Source organism: Pagrus pagrus (assembly GCF_965226575.1).
Source record: "Pagrus pagrus genome assembly, chromosome: 2".
Taxonomy (NCBI): domain Eukaryota; kingdom Metazoa; phylum Chordata; class Actinopteri; order Spariformes; family Sparidae; genus Pagrus; species Pagrus pagrus.
The window spans coordinates 16847677-16860767 of NC_140186.1; the positions used below are offsets into that span (position 1 = coordinate 16847677).

At 41.9% G+C, this 13091-nt stretch overlaps 1 protein-coding gene across 1 annotated transcript in view; it reads right to left on the reverse strand.

The window, feature by feature from the left end:
- Positions 1-1352: 1352 nt before the first annotated feature.
- Positions 1353-13091, reverse strand: part of pcdh7a (protocadherin 7a) — a 45169-nt gene continuing 33430 nt past the window's right edge. The window contains exons 4-5 of the mRNA XM_084383771.1: positions 8315-8516; positions 1353-5514 (exon numbers count right to left, since the gene is read on the reverse strand). Of these exons, the coding sequence (XP_084239897.1) occupies positions 4976-5514; positions 8315-8516 (741 nt within the window). The 3' untranslated portion in view covers positions 1353-4975. The remainder of the gene's footprint in view (positions 5515-8314; positions 8517-13091) is intronic.

The window sequence follows — 13091 nt, forward strand, 5'->3', positions numbered from 1 at the left end:
TGCCCGCTCCGGAGCTTTCAACTGTATCACATGGTCTTAATTAGCAGATATAGGTTGTTTCAGATGTCATGGACTGTGAAGTCCTGAACAAGTAAGTAGACATCATTTTATCACCAGTTTGCTATCACTTTCTCATACGCCCCCCTTTAGGTTGTAAATGTTTGTAAGGCATGAATAAAGGATCAGATTTCACTTTCTATTAAGCTATCATCTTATAATCATTGATAATGGATTTTCTACAGCAGTGCTTCAAGTCAGCCATTGTAAATGTTTATAAGTGGCTAAAAAATTGATTGTCCCTGCGGCACTTTTCCAGAAGGCCAGTGGTCATTGAAGGAATCCTCTTAATGAAATGAAGAAGAAGCTAAAAAGAAGCGAGTTTCATGCTGGAGGCGGAGTATTTTCCATTTTCTTATTAATGGCTTGTAATTTATCTGTGAAACATTAGTTGATGTATTTATTAACCAAGGATTGAAACTTATAACACTTGTGCACAAATGGTGCCTCATTAAAGGTAACGTATGTTTAATATGCAGCAAGGTTGCGAATTGCAACCAACTGAACATCCCTCATCTCACAGCCTAGCCGGCAGGATAAGATTTTGGCAGTAAACATTTCTACGAAACACTGATACATTCACATTTGTGCATGTCATAGGCTACCTACCATATTAACATGTGTTTATGACCCGACTTTCATATCAGGCGGTGGTGGAATTACAAGGAAAAAGGCTGCCAAGCCAGTGACTGCAGTTCAAGACTGTGTTTCAACATTTGTAAGCGAGTCACCACTGGATATTTTGAGTGAGGCCTCGGGACAATTTCCAGCCATGATTGTGGTGACAAAAAAACAGATATTTTTGATGAGAAGTTGAGACATCTTGAGGGCATGTTTTGTAGAGACAAATCTGGTAGTTTTTCACATGACCTTCGGACACCTCCAGCTGTGCGGCGACCAATGCAGGTATTTTAAGCACAAAAATGTTTCTGAAAACCTAACTTAGAGAGTTCTGTACCTGAGTATAACCAGATTATAAACACAGCGTTGTCAGAAGACTGAAAATTTAACCTAAAGGTACTCTAAATTGACACATAAAGAAATAAAAACGAAACGTATATTGCCAACAATACATCTCACCCTCCCCTAAACATGAAAAACACAGAGGATAACATCAAAAATTATGGCACCACAACCATTTTTGTGCAAGTGTTCCCAAGTGTGGACTGGCTACCAATAACAGGTCAGTTTCTTGAGGGAAATATTTTGTTTGCAGTCCTTATGAATGCCCAAACCGTCATTCATGTCATCGTAACTGTGTGAAATAAGCCTCAAAAAGTAAACAGACAAACAAGAGTGTTTGAAGTTTTTAATGTCAAAGTCAAACTTTTACATGATTCATCTTCGTACCAAACCATTCGTCGACGACTCCTCTTCCTCCTCGTCATAGCAAATGCAATTAGTTCATTATGTAATTACAGGAAGGGAGCAGCAAAAAACAGAGCCAGCCCCATAGGAAAAGAAAACAAAGAAGAGGAAAATAAAAATAACACTTTTTTTCTCATTTTTTCTCAAGTGCAGATTTGAAGACCTTAAGCATGCCATTGTCTGTTATGGTTTCCAGTTGTCTGTTCTACAGTGTAGTTTTATCTGTACATGGCTATACGGGTAACAGCACGAGGGGGATGACAGGTATATGATGTGCGCTGAAGTGTCTGTTTTTAAAAATGTCTCGTTTAGTGGGTGATAGATCTCAGACGTAACGCTCTTCTCTGTCTGTCTCCCCTCTCTGTTTTGCAGAAGAATGAAACATATTCATGTTTAAACGTGCAAGTATAAAAAAAGATACACACCCACACAGATTCCTGTACAGCAAGTTCCCTTAAATCCAGATGGGAGGGTTTGAAGGTGCCATAATGAAACTGCCTTAAAACAGCAGTTTGAAGAAATATCTGCCACTTTGAAGCGACAGGGCTGTGCCAAGAGTCTCTTTCCAAGACTGACGAACTAGATGTTTCTGTTGTCCGAGGGATTGATCAACATGTATCTCAACTCTTTCTCTCAGAGAAAGAGCATGTGTCCTTCTGTCTCTCGTTGTAAGTACCCTGCAGGATGTTGTGATTGTTTTCACCAATCCCCTTTCAACGTGAACTCTCCGTGAACAGATTAACTCCATGCGTTGAGTTTGGTTACATCCTCAGCACTGCCCATCAATAACAAGAGCTCAGTAAACAGCCATGTTGGGGATTTGGGGGTAATGAAGGCTTAGGGAGTAAGTACATCAGTGGTCTAAAAGCGGTTCGGCCACAGAGTTGTGAAGATTAAGGTATATACAGGTATACAAAGTGTAATCACTTACATACTGTAAAGAACACCCATTTCTCAGCCTGTTTAAGACGACATGGTACTTTACTGCTTCCACACATTGATTTATCTTTCAGTGAGGGGACGGTCAAGCAGTAACAGTGTGTGGGTTTGTGTGTGGCCAAAACCATAAGTAGTTGGTTAAACAACAAGTTAAAGACACATCTTACCTGAGTGTTCTCTGTTCTGACTCACTCTGTGCTCTACAAGGATCTATGAACTTGTATGTTGTAATTTGTAGCACATCCTTAACAAGCAGGTCTCCTTCGCCTCATCTGATCCAAAACAACCAGAAAAATGAAGAGACCCACTCACTGGCAATTTCCAGCAGTGTTACATTCGCCTATCCAGACATTAATGAGATCAGTGCAGATCAAGGGAGGAGACGAGAGGAGAAAGGAAACTCATTAAGACCACAGGGACGACCTAACCCTATTATCCCTATCACACCACTGAACCACACACTGATGATGGGAATTAAGATGTGCTGGCCTCGATCCACACCCACTCTTCAGCCCAGTGCAGCAGAGTGTGTCTGGAGTCGTGCAGTAGCTGCTGGGAAGGACGAACGTGAAGGAGTCTGTTATCTGCGTGGTTCAGCACAGCAGTATGGGCGTGTTCAGGTCGGCACTGTGCGGTGAAGAGGGTGCAGCAGAACTCTGCGCTCCCACTACATTGTGTTCTTTGTTGTTACAGCCTGCGGCACCCTTCGTGCCAACTGCAGGGCCGTGCAAACTGAGAGAAAGGCCCAAGGTTACCCCAAAGTTGCTGCACGATAGAGGGAACAGTTTAATCCACTGAAGCTAACTCCCTTGCAGCCGTCATTATCTCCATTTCCCCAGAGCACACACATATAGTACAGATGTATCCAAATAGGCGTGGTATCCAAAAAGGCGTATGGTTTTTAAAAAAGAGAAAAAAAGTTAGCATTATCTTTCGTTCATGCAGAGTCCTTTTTTCGTTTCCTTTTTTTTTCCTTACAGAAATTTGGTTTTTCTATGAGTCCTACTTACAGTATGCAGAATATCTCATATTCCCACATTGTCTTATCATTACATACAGTAGATGTCATGTCTGAAGTTCCCTTTAATGTAGCCCCCCACACATCAGTCAGAGAGATGAGTAATTATTTAAATACATTTCATTTTTAAATACTGGCTGGAGGGGAGCAGGCAAAATGCTACAGCTAGTTCAATGAGAGGCAATATGTTAAAAAATAATGATTAAGAGCACATACACACATAGTGCATATGAATTGTGCATTGTGCACATCTTAATATGGGTTTGTGTCTACTTATGTTTTAATATGCTGTATGTATGTGTGTGTGTGTGTGTGCTTAATGTTTTCTGTATGAAAGTTAATGCAAGTTATTATATACTATATGTTACACGGCCACTGAATCATGTCATAAACTGTGGCCCTATGCATGGTCACATTCTGTAAATGCACTGTATGAGTTTGTGTTTACATGCTTAGGTCTGTGTGTGTAAGTGCGTGCATGCGTGCATGTGTCTATGTGTGTGCGTGTGTGTGCGAAAGAACATTTATGACGCATGAACACTGTTAGGATGCTGCAGGTGTGAGCGAACTCGGCACCTCAGTCTACTCTGAAACTGTGGACACCAGCAGAGCGATAACACTGCCGTCTTATCAAATACACACATACAATATATACATACAGACTGGGTGTGAAGGCAAAATAATTAAACACGTATTTTCAAACACGCTGGAACACGGTGGCACTACTGACACTTTATGAGAACCTTGTATTCTGAATGGTTACATTTGATTACTGTAAAAAAAAAAACAACAGTCTTTTCACATTGTTGCAGTTTGTTCTGAATCGATTATGTTTTTAAAGAACGATACCTGATTTTTGAGATCAGCACATTTTTTTCTACCGCGTAACTGTACAGTGACCACACTGTTGGTGCTTTGATACTCTGTTTATGGCGGGGTTAGCAGTTTGATTGGTTAATATCCCCGTCTTGTGTTACGATAGAGTCGATTAGGCATTAGAAAGTTTGATTGGTTTGGATTACATCCAAAAAACTCAATCAAAGACCCGTTACTTCTTTTCAACTATTTTAACTGGATAAGATCTCGATGAGTTTTCCAGCAGTCGAGTCCAAATCTCTCTTGCTGTAGCCTTCTATGTATTTATAGCATCAAGATTTGCTCAGTCTCAATCTCGCTTCTCTCTCTTCTTCACACGGATCCCTCTGAGGCAGAGGGTCAGGCATGCACTGAATTCAGGTAAAGGGAAGAGATGAAGTTGTCCTCCTCCACATGGACGTAATGGGATATTTGCCTGTAGGCAACTTTCACTAGTAGTTAAAAAAAGAGTTTTTTTTTTCAGAAAGTACTCCTGGTCAGAGCTCCCCAAAGAGTTGATGCATCGCTTGCTTAAGTTTTAAGTGCCTATAAATATTAGTCAGATTCCAAAAGTTCCAATTTGATATACAGCTTTTGGAAAACATCTTTTCTGACATTTTCACATCTTCACAGGTTTAAAAGGCCTTCCAAACTGATGACTTTCCAAGTAAAGTCTTAACCCTCCCTCTTTTTCAGGAAAGGGAGTGGTGTTATGATGATTGCTCCATTGCAAGGCTGTCACAGGTAGACCTCGCGGCGTGACAACGTGAGGCAGGACGTGGTCTTGTAGTCGCCACCTGTCCGCGTCAGTGGTATGACCTCAGGTGGGTTCTGGCCTTCACCTCCTTCCTCCTCTGGCTGGCGCCTCCCGAAGCCTGCGCTGCTGAACGTGTCATAGGATGCCGAAGTCATCTTGCGGTTCAGAAGGTTGCGGTTGTGATCGCCCATGTTCCTGTTGCGGTCTCCTCTACCCAGGGTGCCGAGAGGATCTCCGTTGACTAAAGGTAATCTCTGGCCTTCTCCACCGACGACCATCCCGGGTTCTGAGCTCCCTGCGCTGCCGGCGCTCTCGCTGTCGCTCTCCTGGTCATTACCACGAAGATTGTTGTTATCGTCTCCTGGGGCGAAGGTGGAGAGTCGAGGGGGGTCGCTGCCGTGGCGCTGACGCTGGCGAGGCGAAGGGCGGATGGGCATCCAACAAGTGTCAGAGTGGCCAAACTCGTCACACTCCCTGGTACACTTTCCTGTCAGGGCTACATCTGGCAGCTGTCTGGCATCTGGACATAACAAAGAGACAAAATACAGACATTTTTTATTATTTATTTATTTTATTTCTGCCAGGAAATACAGGGGAGAGAGAATTGGGTATGACATGCAGCCTGACAATGGTACCCGGTCAGAATTAATCAACGGATGTGTCCCAACAAAAGACAATTGAAGGAGACCTATTTTATAATTATTTTCCTTTGCTTCAGCGTTTTATATATATTCTTGTGCATTTAAAGAACTTATATAAACTCTTGAAAGTTAAAAGGGTCACATCAACAGGAGCTCCTCTCCTCCACAGAAAAATCTGTTCCTGCCTCGTCAGTAGTACCGCCTATAAATCTGTGACTTTGTGACATCATACTACATCACCATGTCACACATTTGAATAATTTATTCGTAGTGGCAAGTTTGACACTTGAGAATTGATTTAGCAAAGCTGCTGTGTTGTTGTTTGAGATGCTGGGTCAGGCGTGTGTGAGCTGACCAATCAGAGCAGACTTGGTATTCAGGAGCAGGGGCCTTTAAGAAACAGGAGTTAAAACAGAGCGTTCCAGACAGAGGGGGAATACAGTGCTGCAGCACTGGACAACATGAGAAAACTGATGTGTTTTTTTTTAACATTAACGCAGGTAAACCTATCCTAGTAGTAACCCAAACTAAAATCATGACCCTGAGCATGAGCATAATATGTCTCCTTTAAATAAGAAAAGAAAGCATATGGATATGGATGGAGGACAAAGGTCATAAGGGAGGGGGATAGGATTTAAAGGGAGTAAGAAAGGCGAGAAAAATGTTGTTGGAACAAAATGGAAATTGCTGACTCCAAAAGAATGTTTTAAAAAATCAATGTTTAGCATCACACGAAAGGTTAAAGGGGAAGTCAAAACAAACGAGCACCGAGGCCAAGGAGGAGATAATATTCAGAGATCTGAATGACTAATATACATTTCTTTACATGTAGGAAATGATTAAGTTACACATCAGCCCTGTTTCAGCCCATGGGTGGTTGGTTCAAAAGGTTAGTGAGGCCACCAGAGATTGAATGCTGATGTCTCACATGGTCAAATGTCAAAGGTTACGGTTATTATCTATGTAAACCAATCATTTATGAATCAATACTGACATCATGCTAAATGCAGACAGATTACTTAATAATGATGATGGATGAGATGCATTTGACTTTCCTGCCAATTACAGAGACTGTGTAGGTGCCATGTTACAGATAGTCCAAGGTAATGAATTCAATACACATCTAAGACACATTTAAATGCTTTACTTGATTTAAAGGAGACATGTCATGCTGAATTGTGCATTGTGCTCATCTTAATATGAGTTTGTGTCACTTATGTTTAAATATGATGTATGTGTGTGTGTGCTTAATGTTTTCTGTATGAAAGTTAATGCAAGTTATTATATACTTTATGTGGCATGGCCACTGAATCATGTCATAAAATGTGGCCCTATGCATGCTCACATATCATGCTAATTTTCAGGTTCATAGTTTCATTTTGGGTTACTACAAGAACAGGGTTACGTGCTTTCATGCTCAAAAAACTGTCCAGTGCAGCAGCACTGTATTCCCCCTCTCTCTGACACGCTCTGTTTTAGCGTCTGTCTCTTTAAGGCCCCCACCCCCCTGTATACCCAGTCTGCTCTGATTGGTCCGCTCACACATGCCTGAGACCAGCACCGCTCAACTTGTCTTTGTCGTGTTTTCAGCTTCTAGTTAGCTTCACCTCTACCGTGAATATGGGCATTAATTATACAAATGTTTGACATGATGACCTAGTGTGATGTCACAAAGTCACGGTATTACAGGCGGGACTACTGACGCGGCGTTTCAGGAGCAGTCTTTTCTGTGGGAGAGAGGAGCTCCTGCTGGAGCAGACTTTGAGCTTTTTAACTTTCAAGATCTTTTACATGTACAAGTACATATATAACACACGGCGGGGAATGAAAACAAAGGAAAAAGCAAAACAGGCCTCCCTCAAGTACAATAATTAAATCTTTCTGTTGTATTTTGGGGACTAACTCCAGGTTTATTGTCTGCACTCAGCAGCAGCAGCAGCGGGAGATTTATGTGTAACCAAACAGCTCATAATTATACAGTATAATTAGAACCAACACAAGGAATTCTCTTTTCAATTCCTCTCTCCACCTGACCATGACAAAACTCCACAAAATCTTAAGATTTTGCGTGCTGTTGAAAAAGCAGCCCCAGAAGTACAGTCAGCCACCAAGGTCACAGTGACCTTGGTGTGTTGCCACTGTTGTCCAAGCTCTGTCAGTGCATAATATACAAAGAGAAAAATATGCCTTTTTTCGACTGTCTCCATCCTTGACAAAGACCCTGTAGGAGAGGTAAAAACACTAATTCATCTGTGAAAGGGAAGACCTGGGCTGCCGATCGACACCAAGGCCACGGATGAGCCTCTGGCACATTGTACTGTCATGCATTCGTTTTTCAAAAATGCTCCCCGCATAACACACATGCATACACACGCAGGACAATTGCTTCATTCTGTAAAACACATTCCCGTCATGTGAGGAGAGAAAAGGCTCCTGAGACCTTGACCGCAAGTCAGGGTTTCATAGAGCCTGTACTGTATGTGTGTGTGTGTGATGGAGAGTCTGTGCATAATGAAAACATGTGTAAGCCTTTCATAATATAGAGTATATATAGCCTTGAGAGACAAAATATGTAAGTAAATATATCTGGGACCCTCTTGACCGCAATTCTGACTGAGTTCAATGACATGTATTGGCTGTTTACTAGATGGTTTGTGTGTGTGTGTGTTTGGCTCTGACCATTCTCCACATGCTCCTCTTCCCCCACACTTCCTTCCGGTGTTGTCCGCTCGTAGCCTTCCTCGGGCAGCGGCAGGGCTCCCAGCCGCGGTCCTGATGAACTCTTGCTGCTCGGCGTCTCCGAGTCCTCCAGGCCACTGTCATAGCAACCGCCGTCCTGGGGCTGGCTGACTACCGAGAAGGTCACCCGGCGAAGGGTCCCCTGCAGGGAACATGCACACACAATATGGGATTAATCATCCAGGATTCCTAATCTGAGTTTCTAAATCTTGGGATTAGGCTGGTGGGCAGGGGTCTGCAAAGACATATTGAGATTATCTGATTGTGTTCGACTTGATTATGAGCTTAGCTGTTACAATTCAGGGTAATAGTCATCAACCAATCACGGCGTCTTTCAAAGTTTTCGGTTGGCTTTTAATCCGAGTTTAGATTAATGCTGCTGGACATGGCTGATGTTTACAAACCTCTGGCTGGCCTGGAGACACTTATTTTTCAGCTGGAATGGAGCCGACTAGTAGCAGATGGATAATAGAGTCCACTCTTAAAAACACTTTGTGGTGCGACTACTGAAATAAATAAAGGAAGCTAAATGCTAAATTCAAAGTTTCCTACACATATGTTTTACTTGGGCGGGCTGCCCAGGTATAATTGGCAACCCATTTTAGCATTTTCTAGGCTACTTTTATTTCTTTTATCTGTCCGGGAGAACAATGCCATCTGCGATTGATTAACTAGTGGACACTGCCATCGCTCTTCCTACTGAAATCTGGTGATATTCTAGTTTGTTTTTATTGTCACCAAACCCCGGTGAAATTACAAAAAACAGAAATGCGTTGATTTTATTAAAAAGTCATGTCTGTGCATCCAAAGCCTCAACAATCTCAACTGATGTCAATTAAACACACATTAATGAGACACACAGTCGCAATGGGTGACATGAATATTTAACAGGGGGTATGACCCAATAGGAGCACCCCCCCTGCCACCACACCACCAACCAACACACACCCATGTTCATCTCCAGAGAGACATTGTTGCAGGACGCCTCAACCATACCACAGGCAGCAGTGTGTCTCTATGATCCACCCGCTTTTCCATGAATACAAGTTGCTACTTGTCACTTTGATCATGAAGGTGAAACTATACTATAGAGTATATAATATAGGCTACAATATAGTAAAGAATATATACTGTGTAGTATATAGTTTAGAGAATATTATAGAGAACAGGGTGCAATTACAAATCCATCTGCTACTTCAGCACCACGGACAGCACCATGGATTTATCAATACACAGCACAGTTGGGCTACTGATGTTTCCGAGCGATGGTCCAGGCCATAGATTCTAACCTGCGCTGACCTCGGTCAGATAAACGATCAATGAGTCAGGCATCCCTCCCTCACATCGCCCACTGTAAATAACATGGGTACTGTGGTTTGTTTTGAGGCAGTTCCTACCACACCATCTGTGTATCAGTCCACAGCTGAAAATAGTCCTTGACAAAAACACTATTTCCTTCTGTTTGAGTAAAGTTTGCTGCAACTACAGCTTCCAAAAATGAAACCCTTTTATATTTGTGGCTTGCTTTTAAGGATTTAAATCCTCAGAAGGAGCAAATGGGCTTTGGGCTGAGTGCCACGGAGAGAGAAAGTTGGAAACCCTTGAGAGACAGAGTAATGCATCATTGATTTTGGTATTTTTATTGGATTTGTTAACAATAATAGAATATATTCAGCCTTATCCTTTCAGTTCTGATTAGGTTTTTTGTTCTCAGGTTATAAAGTTTTATTGTTTAACCTTCGGCTTGCAAAATAATTTCACTTATTTTCTAATGTTTGGTTTTCCAGGCCTTTTCTCCTTCTATTGATACTGTATGATTTAAAATGGCTATTTGTTTTCATTTTTATTATTTCACACTGGCCTAAGGAAAACTGCCAGCCGCTATGCTGAAGCTAATTGGGATCTGACTGAAAAAAAATGAAGAAGCGTCCCCTCTATTTGTACGCCGCACCCATCACTGTCAACACAAACAGGCCATCTACTACAAGTGACAAATCTTCCAATCCTGCCGTGGAAGTGGTGGTGATTCAGTAACGACTCACATCATTCACTCAAACTGAGCATCACACCTGCTGCTATTTCAACACACAAATCACTCCAGTCTAGTTAGCAGACCAGTTTTTGCTTTGGAGGGAGAGAGAGGGAGAGAAAGAGAGAGAGAGAGAGAGAAAAAAAGGAAACTGTAATAAGTCCATGCTGAGAGAATATCAGAGAGAGTTAAATGACTCCGTCTGGCCTGAAGGGATCACTCTGCACCAGGAAGCCCATTTCTATACAACATCCCTCCTATCTCCTCACACACTCATTTATCTGCTCGCAAAATTACAACCCTTTCAATTTAGATCTGCTTTGAAACACGCGGGGTATAGAGAGGAAGTGAGGGAACAGAGGGAAGACGCAGATTAGGGCGGAAAAACTCCAGCTCGGAACGTCGCCTCGGGATAATCTGGAGGGAAACTGATGGACGGCTGGAATAAAAGCCCAGACTGAACCGATTCTTCTTTTTCTTCCGAACAGCCAGAGAAAAAGGAGCGTTTTCACCTCATGAACAAGCAAGACAAGAGAAGACAGGAACACAGCGTAATTAATTAAGCAGAAGTGGGGAAATTAAAGGAGCACTTGTTTCTCCTGCCGTTTCTTAACAACCCGTAGATGAAAGAGGGATGAGGGAAAGATGGCAGCGATGGTGAGCACAAGCAAGAATGAGGGAGAAGAAGAGGATATTAGAGTCTAATGGAAAAGCGGCAGTTCTTGGAATCTCAGTGGCTTCATCTTAACTCTCCACAGAGAGACAGGGATGTATTTTTAGAGCATTAGCTCAGATGAAGCAGTCCAACCTTCTTTCCACTCTTTCAGACTTGTGGCATTGGCACATAGAGGAAAAAGTGGGTAAAAAGTATACAGAGCCAGCGAGGGTAAGAAACATGCTTGTTTTCTGGCGATGAGAAAAAAAGTCAAATGTGTGATCTCACCGCAATAAACTTGTTTTTTTGATATCAGAGATGTCGACATCACAAATAATCCTGCTATTTCTTGACTTAACACGCCGTCAAAAGTGTTTCCTTAGGATCACAGAACAATAATAACTCAACATCACGGCAAAATGTTTTGTCATCATCACAGAATAATTATTTTTGTGATAATAATGTCGCAAAATGCTAATTATTTCGGATCACAAGACAACAAGAGAAATAATTTCTCCACGCTCATTTCCTCTCCAGCCGTCTGTTCTGAGAATATTTGAAAAAAAGGAAGAAATTACTGTGGAGTTTTGGATCATTATCAGCCCAGTTGGTGCCTCTTATGTATCACCATTACATTCGACTCGGAGAGTTATGGATTTGATTTTTTAAAGAAATAAATACTCGTCAGTCTTTGAAAAAGCCAGAAGGTCGTTTAACAACACTTACAGCTGTTCTGAATCTCTTTCGAGAATCCTCAAAGACTCTTCTCACCATCTGGTGGAAAAATTATTCCATATTTTGCACATTAATTTTTAACCCTTTACCAAACATGCCGTCTTCTTCCTAATTAAAACAAAGATGATGGCTGAAAACGACGTATCTGCTCTCTCAATTTCTATGTGAACCTATTAAACCATTTATTATCAGTTATGTTCAGTTCATATATAGAAGGGGCTCTACGTAACAATTTGTAGCAATTTACATGTATTAATCACTTTTTATTGGCCACATGTGACTGTGCACGCTCTCTGTGAGGCTGTTTTGAGTTAAATGCTAACATCAGCATGCTAACGTGCTCAAAAGCATAATGCTGACATGGTGATGCTAAGCAGGTATAATGTTTGCTGTGTTCACTGTAGCTTAGCGTGTTAGCATGCTAACGCTCGTCATTAATTTTGCAGCCATTTGTTCATGAACCAAATTATGAGACAGATTGAAATGTTGCTGCCGCTAGATGGAAAGTGAGGGCGTAATCGAAGCGATTTCAACTCATCCCGAGGGACACATGAATGTCTGAACAAAATGTAATAATCCACCGAAAAGTTAGTCAAGATAAATCAAGATATTTCACTTAATTTCAACCTCATGGTGGCATCAGAGGGAAAAAATGGAGGCTCAACAAAGTCAGTGGGATTGATCCTCTAGGGACCATGAATGTCTGCTTAACTCGAATATAAATGCAATATTAGGAAGGACAAACAAGGGCTAGGGTTACTTAACACATGTAGAAAATGTGGGAATTGATGGACTGACAAGCAGTGAGTTACTACTATTGGAGGCCTGGCGCTTGATGAAAAGTGAGGTTGTAATCAAAGTGATTACGATGCCTCCTGAGGGGCACACAGATGTCTGAACCAAATTGAATGATAATCCATCAAGACGTTGTCAAGAGATTTCACAAAACTTCAACGTTACGGTGGCATCAGAAGGGAAAAAATGGGGGCTCACCAAAGTCAGTAGAATTCATCCTTTGGGGACCACAAATGTCTGCTTAACTCTGTGACTAGAGTGCAAATGCAGCACATAAGAGGGACAGGCGGTGGCTGGGATTACTGTATGAATGCTGAAAGCGTGGGACATGATGGACAGACAAGCAGTGAGTGAGTACCACTGGAGGGACCTGGTGCAGGTTGCTCTGTGTGTGTGTCCTATTACAGAATTCATCTGTTCAGCCATGAGTCCATCTAATTCAATTTCCCTCTAACCCTCTTTCTGGCCAGAGCTGCCCCCTTTCATTCCTTCATCCTGATAAT